This window comes from Staurois parvus, unplaced genomic scaffold, assembly GCF_062004578.1.
Source record: "Staurois parvus isolate SC_StPar_1 unplaced genomic scaffold, SC_StPar_1.0 ptg000636l, whole genome shotgun sequence".
NCBI lineage: Eukaryota > Metazoa > Chordata > Amphibia > Anura > Ranidae > Staurois > Staurois parvus.
In genome coordinates, this window is record NW_028318432.1 from 2,645,962 (window position 1) to 2,659,130 (window position 13,169).

At 41.0% G+C, this 13,169-nt stretch overlaps 1 protein-coding gene across 1 annotated transcript in view; it reads left to right on the forward strand.

The window, feature by feature from the left end:
- Positions 1-13,169, forward strand: part of MALRD1 (MAM and LDL receptor class A domain containing 1) — a 464,614-nt gene that overhangs the window by 420,469 nt on the left and 30,976 nt on the right. Inside the window, exon 34 of the mRNA XM_089693696.1 lies at positions 10,673-10,755. Within this exon, the coding sequence (XP_089549822.1) occupies positions 10,673-10,755 (83 nt within the window). The remainder of the gene's footprint in view (positions 1-10,672; positions 10,756-13,169) is intronic.

Below are 13,169 nucleotides of genomic sequence, written 5' to 3' on the forward strand. Positions count from 1 at the left end.
TTACTATCATCTCCTATCCATTCCGTTTATCCTTATCTCATGTCCTCTTCTGTCCATTTGTCCTCATCTCACCCCATTTATTCCCATCTTTCCTACTCTTCACTTATGCCCATTTCATATCCTCTGCATTTATCCCCATCTCCTATTCACTCCATTTGTCACCATCTCCTATCCTTTCTATATATCGTCTATCCTCTCATGTCCATTTATCCCCATCTCCCTTCCTTTCCATTTATCCCCATCTCCTATCCTCTCCATTTCTCCGTATCTCCTATTCTTTTCTGTATATTTGTCCCCATTTCCTTTGCTCTCCATTTATCACCATCTCGTATTCTTTTCATTTATCCCCATCTCCTATCCTGTCCATATATCCGCATCCCATCGCCCCTCCTCTTTATTTATTTCCATCTCCTTTTGTCTTCATTAATTCCAATTTTCTCTCTATGTATCCCTATCTCCTCTCCATTTATCCTCATCTCCTCTCTTGTTCATTTATCCCAACTTACTCTCCTTTCATTTTATCCCATCTCCTCTCCTGTGCTGTCCATCTACACTGCTCAAAAAATTAAAGGAATACTTTTTAATCAGAGTATAGCATCAAGTCAATTAAACTCCTGGAATATTGATCTGGTCATTTAGGTAAGCTTGTTAAGGGGCTTGTTAATCAGTTTCAGCTGCTTTGGTGTTAATGAAATTAACAACAGGTGCACTAGATGGGCAACAAAGAGATGAGCCCCAAAACAGGAATGGTTTTACAGATAGAGGCCATTGACATTTTTTCCCTACTCATCTTTTCTGACTGTTTTACACCATTTTTGCATTTGGCTATGGTCAGTGTCACTACTAGCAGCATGAGGTGATACCTGGACCCTACAGAGGTTGCACAGGCAGTCCAACTCCTCCAGGATGGTACATCAATATGTGCCATTGCCAGAAGGTTTTCTGTGTCTCCCGACACAGTCTCAAGAGCTGGAGGAGATTCCAGGAGACAGGCAGTTACTCTAGGAGAGCTGGATAGGGCTTTAGAAGTTCCTTAACCCATCAGCAGGACCGGTATCTGCTCCTTTGTGCAAGGAAGAACAGGATGACCACTGCCAGAGCCCTACAAAATGACCTCCAGCAGGCCACTGGTGTAAATGTCTCTGACCAGAAAATCAGAAACTGACGTCATGAGGGTGACCTGAGGGTCTGACATCCTCTAGTAGGCCCTGTGCTCACATGTGATAGATGTGAAAGGGTCTGGAGAAACCATGGAGAATGTTATGCTACCTGTAACTTCGTTTAGCATGACCACTTTGGTGGTTGGTGATGGTGTGGGGAGGCATATCCATGGAGGGATGCACAAAACTGTACAGGCTAGTCAATGGCACCCTGACTGCCATTAGGTATCGGGATGAAATCCTTGCAACCATTGTCAGACCCTACGCTGGTGCAGTGTGTCCTGGGTTCCTCCTGTTGCAAAACAATGCCTGGCTTCATGTGGTGAGAGTATGCAGGCAGTTCCTGGAGGATGAGGAAATTGAAACAATTGAATGGCCCCCCACGCTCTTCTGACCTAAATCCAATAGAAACCTCTGCAATATAATATTTTGGTCCATCCGACATCACCAGGTTCCACCTCAGATTGTCCAGGAGCTCAGTGATGCCCTGGTCCAGATCTAGGAGGAAATACCCCAGGGCACCATCCATTTTCTCATTAGGAACATGCCCTGATGTTGTCAGGCAGGCATACAAGCATGTGGGGGCCATACAAACTACTGAGTACCATTTTGAGTTACTGCAATGAAATATCAGCAAAATGGACTAGCCTGCTGCATAATTTTTTCACTTTGAATTCAGTCCTCTGTAGGTTGATAATTTTCATTTCCATCAAACGATGGGGCATCCTAATGTTCCTAACACATTACCCAGTCCATATCAATATAGATATTGAGCATGATATTTTTCCCCATTGAGATCTGATGTATTTTCAAAGTGTTCCTTTAATTTTTTTGAGCCGTGTATTTGCATCTTATCCCCTCACCTATCTATTAATCTCTACCTCATCTCCATTTATCTTCATCTCCTCTCCATTTATCTCCACCTCCTCTCTTTTCCTCTTCTTTTCCCCCCTCTATGCCCTCCTTTTACTTTCACTTTTCCTTTTTACACTTCATTCACTGTCTCTTGATCTCACTCTCTTCGCCATCGCCATTCTTTCTTTTTCTTCATGCTCTCTCTTTCCTGTGACTTTCTTTCCCCATTTCACCTTCTACTTCCCTGATCCATCTCTATATATTTCTCCTTCTCTCTTTTACCTCCTTACTCTTTCAATTTGCAGTGAAGATGAAATGCTTTACAAGACTCTGTCATTACAGACAATCTTTTCTTCCAATTTTGGAGCCTTGTCAAACCTTGCAATATTCAGTGACGGTTCCTATCTAGCATTTTTGTAAAGTTCTTTCTGCCGGACCCTTTGTCTTCCTCCTCGATGCTGTAAAAAAAGTCATAAATAACTGTGAGTTTATTGGCAGGAGCACACATTAAATACTATTTTACTAAAAAATAAATTACATACTCCTGATTTAGATTGTAGCTTCAGTTGTGCCCTGACTTCCAGAATACATAGCTGAGACACAGCTAGGCATTATGATTTAATGTTGTCTCCTGTGGGAAGAGATGAATTTTTGATTGTCTGGGAATGACAAAATGATTTATAATCCTACGTAAACTGTGTTTTAATGCACAAAGCTATTAGAGCATGCAAGGCTACGAAATTCAGACTAAACAGGACATATGTAGATCAAAACAAACTATAAACCTTCACTTAACAATCCAATAAGCATTGTGCCAAGTACACCAACCAATCACAATTCATTCCTTACTGATCTGACTGCTCAAAATGGAAAGATAAATCTGATTGGTTGCCATTAGTGAAACAATGTAGAAAGAAACAGATGATTTGTCTTTCCAAAAATATGTAAAGTATCATATAGATGCTGTGTACCACGGTTTTTGTACTTCTAACAAGAAGATTAAAAACAGAATTGTAAAAATTTCTGTTTGAGTACATGGTCTCATTACTTACATTATGCAGCAAAAACTACAAGGTGAGCAGGTGTGAAAGAAATGTTGCAAAGGCAGGCGACTCATGCACCGGTTTAAAAATTAGGGCTATGCCCCCTTTTTTTTTTTGCATGCTGTTTTTTTGCTTGATAACAGAGGTCCATAGCTCAAGCCAATATTTACATAAACAACTAAAAAAGTCAGAGCAGTGACCCATCTCTGTCAGACACTTATATCGTAGGATTCAAATAGACAAAGCTTCATTCTGCTTTGTTGACATTTAGATCAGCGGTCTTCAGCCTCCCATGGAAGACAATCACTCCATGCACCAGGTTGTGGAGGGGGAGGTGACATTGGGGGTGCAGCATGTCACCGGGGGGGAAGATGCAGCCTGTCACCTGAAGTCAGCACAGTATGAAGGCCCCCAGTACACGGTGGTTTCTCTCTCTCCTATAGACTGTAGTGATGTACGGGTATCACCAGTGCTCTCAGGCGATCCTGTCCCCAGCCCAGCTCTCTTCCCTCCCCTTCTCCTTCTTTTCCCCCTTCTCCTTATTCCTCATCTCTCTTCCTCTTTTTCCCATGTGTCACCATTGTGACCGCAGAGAGGGAAGGGAGTAGTGGTGCTGGGAGAAGGGTAGTGGGTGCCCTCTGGTGGTTTGAGAGTGGCAGTGCAGGTTGTGCTGGCTCGCTCACCTGCCCCCCACCATGTGGACCAGCCCCCAAGAGGCTACAGTCCATCACCAGTCTGTGGCCCAGGGGTTGGGGACCTCTGATTTAGATTACCCATGGAAATATTATGTTGTGTATTAAAGTATACTGTATCTATAGCCAAAGCTTTTTTTTTTTTTTAAGTGGGAAAGGATTAAAACAACTTCAGATTTGACTGCTGTTGGAGGCTCTGTTGGTGAGATTCCTTCTCTTCTTGTTTTCCCCAGAGCAGAAAGTAATACTGGTCATACGCTGATTAAAATTTGGCTGGTTGAGCAGGATGCGGATGAGTTTTGATCAGTATGTGGAATGCTCTGCTCACCAGAAGTCCATCATTTGACTGCTATTGAAGGGACATGTTGGAAGGCTTTTCTAGATCAGCTGCAGCTGCTGATCAGTGTACTTTGATGACTGTGGGTACCACTGTCAGTTTTCTTTTTCATTCAGCCAGCAGGCTAACAGTGTGTGGGCAGGGCCGACTCTCCCGGTACATACGGGGCCTTTCCTTCTCTTTGCTGTGTACAGGTGCCTCCTGGTCCAATGATACTTACATCTGCTCAGGATCCAACATTTTGAAGGAGATACCACGTTGCAGTGTCTCGTCCCACCAGTCCAGCTAGATTCCGCCACCCATCTCCCAGTGATGATAGAGCGGGTCCCGCCAGGAACCAGTATCACTGCCACGTGGGTCTGGTCCTGATTGCTGAGGCACCGACCACTCGGGAGGTAGGCTTTGAACTGCTCCCCTCACTACACCTCAGACACATCACTGCCATTACCACCATGCACCCCTTTAAGTAACTTTAGACCAGGCATGACAACGTTTCAAAAGCTTTACTGGAATAGTGCAAGATAACAGTTCAACATAAAGTGCGGTCTTTCTCTAACATCCCTAGTTCTTAACTACAGCCTCGTGTGCTGCCCCAGCATACTTGCTTAGGAAAGAGTCCATGGCTGACATCTTCTGGAAGGAATGCAAGTCCCAGCAATCCCCCATGTGGAAGGCACACAGTGGGTGTATCGCTTGAAGGAGGATCTTCGATCAGCTGCTTCTACCCAAGGTTTTGCGGGAGAGGCTCACAGATGATGATTCTGCTGCTCCAGTGCAAGTACCTCACGCAGGAGACAAACAGGTATTAAACAGGAACAGTCACATGTTGTATCACTGGGCAAGCCTGAACAAGCACTAACTTGCTAGCTATACCATGGCCTCTTTAGGGGTGATCTTCAGATGCATGGGGTGGGTGTAACCTGCTGACTAGGCCAAGTTGTGGGTTGGGCCAACTCGCCCCGCATAAATAGTGCCTTTCGCTCTATTTGCTGTGTACAGGTGCCTTCCAGTCCCACAACACATACACCTGCTTGGGATGTGATAGTTTGGAAGGAGACATCACGTTGCAGTGTCTCATTCCATCAGTCCAACTAGACTCCGCTACCCATCTCCCAGTGACAGAGGGGGTCCCACCAGGAACCAATGTATCCACCACAAGGGTCCGGTCTCGGTTGCTGAGGCCCTAGCGCCGGTACCGTTCTCCCACTGTCTGGCTGTCATAACATGCTTTCATTGTTTCCCTTATCAAAGGCTTGTCACAAATTCACCCCTTGTGTGCAATACAACCCTGTTCTTCTTTACACCATTACCGCCATGCACCCCTTTAAGTAACTTCTGACCAGGCATGACAACGTTTCAAAAGCTTTAGTGGAATAATGTGAGATAACAGTTCAAAATAAAGTGCAGTCTTCCCTAACATCCCTAGTCCTAACTACAGGCTTGTGTACTGCCCCAACAGTACGTGTCAGCAGGGTCCTCAGGCGAGCAATCTCCAGTGAGGATGAAAGAGAAGATAGCTGAAGCAATGACAGAGCAGAGCCCCTCCGAGATGGTGGTGTACTGGAGGATTGGGTTATACAGTATAGCAGCTGTCAGCCTGTTCTTGCTCCCACCTGGCCGTAACTCATCTGGGCAGAGCTCCCTCCTGATTTTATATGCACAGGGAAAGGTGGGCATAACCCCCTACAAGGAAGAAAAATATATTTGAAATTTTTTTTAAATTGTTCTTCCCAAACATATTGTCATATATTTGAAATGCTACAATTTTGGCCATATTCAATATATTTCACAATATATTACAAAATATATGAAAAATATATTTAAAAATAATTTCAAATATACTGTCTTTAAAAATACAAATCTACATGTTTGGAATGCATTTACAAATATATGTAAAATATATGTTAAAATTACTTTTTATATGTTAAAAACATTAAAGAATATATTTAAAAAATATATATATTTTTAAAAATATATATATTTTTAAAATATATTCTTCTGATTTTTTTTATTATATAAAAAAAGTCATTTTAACTATATATATATTTACATATGTATTTTTACATATATTTGTAAATGCATTCCAAAAATGTAGATTTGTATTTTAAAAGACATACAGTATATTTGAAATGTATTTTAAAAAATATTTTAGATATATTTTGTAATAAAAGCGCATTTCAACATGCAGTATGTATATATATATATTGAAATATATCTTGAAATATATTGAATATGGCCAAAATTGTAGCATTTCAAATATATGGCAATATATTTGGGGAAAATATTTTTAAAATATATTTCAAATATATTTTTTTTCCATATGGGCCAGCCAAAGCCCTTCAAGACGAGACCTGGGAAAAACGTTAACTCCTTCCCTCCCTACTGGGGAACATCTGACTAGCACTTTGACCTGCTTACAAGTGTATGACCAGCTTAACTGAGGCAACACCTGACAGGGGTTCTAACTGTTCCCCTTTCTATTCAAAACAAAATCATTTTGGTAAAATAAAAACAAACAAAGATATTATATGCAGTGTGTATATGTATATGTGATACAGTATATATGTTTAACACCCTGCAAACTAAAATTAAACTAAACCCTTTTAGTTTCCCTTTAAGCTAAATGTAATGCAAAGAGCCGAACTTCCTATCATTTTATTAAAAAAAACCCTTGCAAATATTCAAGGAAATAGATTCTGTACTTGTAAATGTTTATTTATACTGTACAGCTGTAGACATTATGATTAATGGTAAGGATTCTATATCATAGAGATTAATTTTCAGTGTTGTAACAGCTCTAGTGGGAGTGTGTGGGGGGGGGGGGGAGTCTAAATAAAGATTCATTGCCTAACACCCTCTGCAATTACACACAGTAATTAGTCTGTGCCTACTGATAGGGTGACTGTGCTCGGTCAGCACAAATGCAGACATTTCCAGCATCTCTGCATGCAAGTCATTTATCAATATCCACTTCCATAACTCAGTGCAAGCCTCTATTGTAGTATAACAAGTGAGAACATGCTTTTTTTAATTGCATCAGACAGTGGTGCTCTTCTCAGGTACACAGACTGATCAGAACAACACTGTGACTTAGCATGTAGTTCATTTCTCTGATGCCAACTTGAAACTGGACATGTGTTTTAGTCTGGTTGGGTAATCCCTGTACAAGCTCCAGGTTTACCAAAACGGTCCTTTTCAGTAGACCCTGAGGACCTTTTCAGTCTAGATTTATTCAGATAGCCTATTGTACTGCTTAATTGTTGGTAGATCTACAAATGATTGTATAATTGGGTTGTAATGTGTATGGTCAGCTTAAAGAATCCCTTACACCTTGCCCATGTAGATCTAAAATGACAAGGTCTCTTCAAAGCTCATTTGCAACCCACGTATACTCATCTATACAATGTTCCACTACCACTCCTTCCCCAGCTGCAGACAGTGCAAAATCTTTGCAGGGCTCACCCCCTCCGTAATCAAAGAGATCAGCATAATATAAATTACCTTTTTGGTGTCTATTAATGCTTGAAACACCTTATTTTTATGTATAGTGGGTAGCTATATAAGTGGGGGGGGGTCACTATATTTGCTTTACAAATAGAAGCCGCACTTCCATAGGATCGCTGCACAGTGGTCATGCCTAAAAATGGTCATACAGATAAGATGTGCATCTTCTGTTCCATCTGTTTTGGGCCAGATTGGGCCACCATATTATGTCAGTGGCACCAGTAGAAGTCCTCAATTGACTCATCTGGACCATATAAAAATCCTTCCATTTGCTGTTGTTCCCCCAGATGTACACTAGAGCTCTCCATCTCCTTTCCCATGCATCTCTAGCTTTCCACAGATTACCATATATATATATATATATATATATGTCAAACACAAGGCCCTAGGGCCTTTCATGTGGCCCTCACACCTATCCTGCAGCTGTGGCACCCCTCTTGTCCCTGCCCCCACCTTGGTTAAGCAGTCGGCAGCAGAGGGGAATACAGAACTCCTCCTACAGATCCTGCACCTCTCTCTGCAGCTGCAGCACCCCCTGATCTCTGCCTCCCCTGGTCCCAGCATTCAGCAGACTCCATCAGCTGACTCCAGCCATCCTCTGGTCCACCTCATGACCCGGCACTTTCTGCTTCCCAGCTCCGCTGCCAGCTTCTTCCCAGCAGCAGCACGAGATAAGAGGGGGTGCATTATGATGTATGGGAGGGTGGGGGGGCTCTTAACTTCTGATGGTGGGGGGATCTCTTGACATCTGATGCAAGGGGGAGGGGGGGGGGGTGTTCTGGACATCTAGTCTTACAGATACAACTGGCCCTTTGAGGGCAACCATAATACTGATGCGGCCCATGACTAAATTGAGTTTGACACCATATATATATATGTATATACTGTATATATGTGTATATATATATATTGTACATTCACAACAGTGTGGGAGGAAACCCATGCAGGTGCAAGGAGAACATCCAAACTCTGTAGTTGAGATTTCAACCAATGACCCTAGTGTAACTAGGCAGAAGTGCTAACCACTTAGTCACTGTGCTGCCCCAGTGTGTGCCATCCAGACAAAATGACCACAGGGAAGCTGAGAAGGACAGTCATCTCCACCCATCTTCCTCCTGCACACTTGTATTTGCATATCTAACTACCCTTCCTACTTGTGGTCCAACCCCATATCCACCAACTCCAGCTTCCACAAGCCCTTTGTCAGTTCTATGGAAGAACAGGACCCTGTACATCCAGCATTGTGTTCCTTCTGACGTGTTCCTTGTTATGTCAGTACGGTAATGACTCTGAAAACCTCTTTCTGTTTATGTCAGTACATTACTGATTGTGTTTCTGTGGACATATTTCTGGTTATGTCAGTATGATACTGACTCCCTGCAGGCATGTTTCTTGTTGTGTCACAATGGTACCAACTGTGTCTCTGCAGAAACCTTTATGGTTGTGTTAGCATTGTACCGAGGTCTTTGTGGACAAGTTTCTTGTTGTTCCAGCATGGGATTGGCTCTGTCTTTGTGGACACGTTTCTGTTATGGTATTTGTTTCTTGATGTTCCAGCATGGGATTGGCTCTGTCTCTGTGGACACGTTTCTGTTATGGTATTTGTTTCTGTGGACAAATTTGCTTATGAAGGATAATTCATTCATTCATTAAGGAGTTATTTCTTATGTGTTTGTTAGTCCTGTTATTTAGAAAATCCTGTTTTTCAATACAAATAAGGCATGTTCAACGCACTGTGCATGGGCACGATTATTTCTTTGTTATTAAGTGGAACAAAGTATGTATCTAATGTGGCATGCATTGGGTGAGGGTAAAGGTAGCTGGCCTAGGGAAGAAGTATGGCCAAAGCTATTTTGGCGATATTTCTATGTATCACAGGAGTGCAGTTCTTGTGACCTGTTTTCAGCCAACACTCAGCCGATCAGCGTTCTGGAAAGATCCCGACTTTACATTCATGATCCACCCAGCTGTCTGGAGCAGCAGCTGACTCAGCCTCTCAGTGAGATGTTGAGAGCCTGAGCCAGCACTGGCGGGGCAGACCAGTCAGTCACTGGCTCTCTGCTCACTGGAGACTGAGAACAGGGCGATCAGTGGTTTTTGATCACTCATTTCTCAGTCTTAGAAGTGGCAGGGTACAGATGCAGCAGTACCTATGTGAGCATAATTTATTTCAGAAACCCATGCTTCTCTTTCAAGTATAAGATTTGGTCCTGTTTGAAGGAATTAACATATGTGCTTGCAGAAAATGCTCTATCGAGGCCCTGGAATAAGTCATATACAGTAGTGTCAAGAACTCCTTCTTTTGAAATAATTTTCAGTTTTTTAATCAAATTAGAGTTCTCCTCTAAAATAGTTCTCCCTATGTAACATCTTCTACTTGACCTTTACAACTAATGTTGACAAATCCTTGGCTTGTAACCTTTGATAGTTCTCCTGGCACATCTCGATGGTCTTATCCATCATATGGCTGTCACTGGAATAGAAGTAAAAGTCAGGTGCATCCCAAGGTCAATTAGTTTATTATTACATTTGGGATTGCCCACATGCTGAGTCAGCACATCACAAGCGCGGAATTTGAACTATCACCTAAACAAGAGCAACTATACAGAAGCCACTGAACATCATAAAGCATCTTCCTGTAGGGAGTTCATAGGTGCAAGCAGCAAGTTGAGCTGTCCCACTGCAATCCATTTTCTTCAGTGTTGAAAAAGTATCTGAAGTTTGTCATATGTATTTATCACAGGTACTTATATACATCAATTTATGCAGCCCTTTACATATATATTGTACATTCACATCAGTCCATAACCCTCAAGGGGTGTACAATCTAAGGTCTCTAACTCACATTCATACATACATATACTAGGGCCAATTTAGACAGGATCCAATTAACCTACCAGCATGTCTGGAGTGTGGGAGGAAACTGGAGTACCTGAAGGAAACCCATGCAGGCACAGGGAGAACATGCAAACTCCAGGCAGGCGGTGCTGTGGTTTGGGATTTGAACTGATGGCCCTAGTACTGCCAGGCAGAAGTGCTAACCATTTAGCCACTGTGCCCATAATATTCTCTCTTATACAGGTGTAGGAAACAATGGATGGGAACCCGCTGCCAAATCCGTTCCTCTCAAATATCGCCTCCCTCAACAGAAGCTGATACCAGTGGTAAGACTTTAATTTAATCAATAAGTGATTATGTCAGTAAAATTAGAGAACAGATCAAATGTCTGTTTTTCATTGGTATTGTGGTGGCAGCTTAATGTTGTGCCTTTGCAACACTGGGGTCCTGGGCCCAGTCCCATTATGGAAACAATTTGCTTGCATTTGTAAGATGTCCCCATGTTTGCATGGTTTCCATCCACAGTCCAGAAGCATACTCATAGCTTAAATACAATGTGTAGTGTTTTATATACATTTTCCTATTTATGTTCAGGACTAAAACAAACATTTTATTTTGACTATGTTTTCATTTTTGGACTGGTAAATATAAATGTTTACATGTGAATATTTCATGTTTACACTTCTGACCAGCAGGTGGTGTTGGAGTTTTTTTTCTCATTTATCAGGCTAACCTTAGCAGTTTTCCTGAGAAAAAAACTATGCTGCTACTATGCTGAATAGGTCAGAAAAGTAACTCATTCCTCTATTGTTTCCTGCTCTGTCCATAAGGGGATGCTTGAAGATTCAATTAGAAAGAGGATGTCTGAAACAAATAGCTTCAGTTGTGCTGTTTCTTAATAACCCGTGATGCTGTAAGATACCAGTGTTATGACTGCATCCTGTATTAAATTCAAAGCAAAGATTTTATTTAAACAGTAAAAAATATATAAAACATCAGTATAAATGTATGAATGTAAAATAAAACTGACCCAAATCATTTGTAGTTTCCTTTAAGTGAGTCCCATCCCCATTAACCAAAGTATGTGTCTGTATGTTTGTAATGGACAATTAGAGTCTGTAAATTGCTGAATAATTTAGCAGCATTATGTAAACACATTTTAAAATGCATATACAGTGGTATTTAAAAACTGGTAGACACTAGAATTCTGGTGCTCCTCCGCACAACAAATGTTGGTGCAGGCAACAGGTACATGAATCTGTTGCCTGGAGGGAGGCGGCACTGAGGCTGGAGTGTTATAGCATCTTCCTCTTCAAGCTGTTTTTTTCCCAGCATCTCACAAATGAGCACTCGGCTTTGTTCCCTATCAGTGTTCATTTCGTTGACAAAATTAACACTATTTTGGTCAACTAAAATACAACTAAAACAAAAACAATTCAGATGACTAAAATACGACTAAAACTAAAACAAAAACAATTCAGATGACTAAAATACGACTAAAACTAAAACAAAAACAATTCAGATGACCAAAATAGGACTAAAACAAAAACAATTCAGATGACTGAAATACGACTAAAACTAAAACAATTCAGATGACTAAAATACGACTAAAACTAAAACAATTCAGATGACTAAAATACGACTAAAACTAAAACAATTCAGATGACTAAAATACGACTAAAACTAAAACAAAAACAATTCAGATGACCAAAATAGGACTAAAACTAAAACAATTCAGATGACTAAAATACGACTAAAACTAAAACAATTCAGATGACTAAAATACGAATAAAACTAAAACAAAAAAAATTCAGATGACCAAAACACAACTAAATCCAAAATGTCAAAAATTAAAACGAAATAGAAAATTACATCAAAAGTAATACTGGTTAAATTTTACAACAGCTGAATCTGTGTCTGTAGTGCATGTTCAAACTTTTATACCAGTTTGAAAATTCTAGAGAACCGATTAACTGCTTTAGCTTCGCCCTACAGCAGAAATACTGCTACAGGGCGGCAGCTGTACGCAAAATCATGAAGATATATGTGATTTCGCATTTTGCATTCGCAACTGTCAATCAACGGGTCTGGACCAGTGATCACTTGCCCAGGGGGGAAACTGTTAGTAAACAAAACAGTTCTCCTCCCTGTCAGCTCCTGCATACTGCATTGCATACCATACAAAGCAGTGTGCTTACAGTGAAGCACAAACACAAAACATCAAGTAAAACAGCACACAGTTAACCCTTTGATCGCTCCTACATGTTAACCCCTTCCTGCCCAGTGCCATTAGTACAGTGGCAGTGCTTTTTATTAGCACTGATCACTGTATTGGTGTCACTGGGGATGTCAGTGACACCAAGTCAGTTCCCCCCAGTGTCAGAATGCCCGCCACAGTCCCACAGTCACCCTATAAGTTGCTGATCGTTGCCATTACTAGTAAAAAAAAAATCAAACAAACAAAAGAATTCCAGTATATATACACCGCCATTTGTAGACGCTATAACTTTCACGTAAACTAATTAATTTACACGTATTGGGATTTTGTTTAGCAAAGACATGAAGCAGAATACATTTTGGCCTTAATTTATGACAAAATTAGATTTTTTTAACTGGACATGCTTAATAGCAAAAAGTAAAAAATATAGTTTTTTTCTCAAAAGTGTCAGTCTTTTTTTTTTAATAGCGCAAAAAAAATAAAAAATGAACAGGCAATCAAATACCACCAAAAGTAAGATCT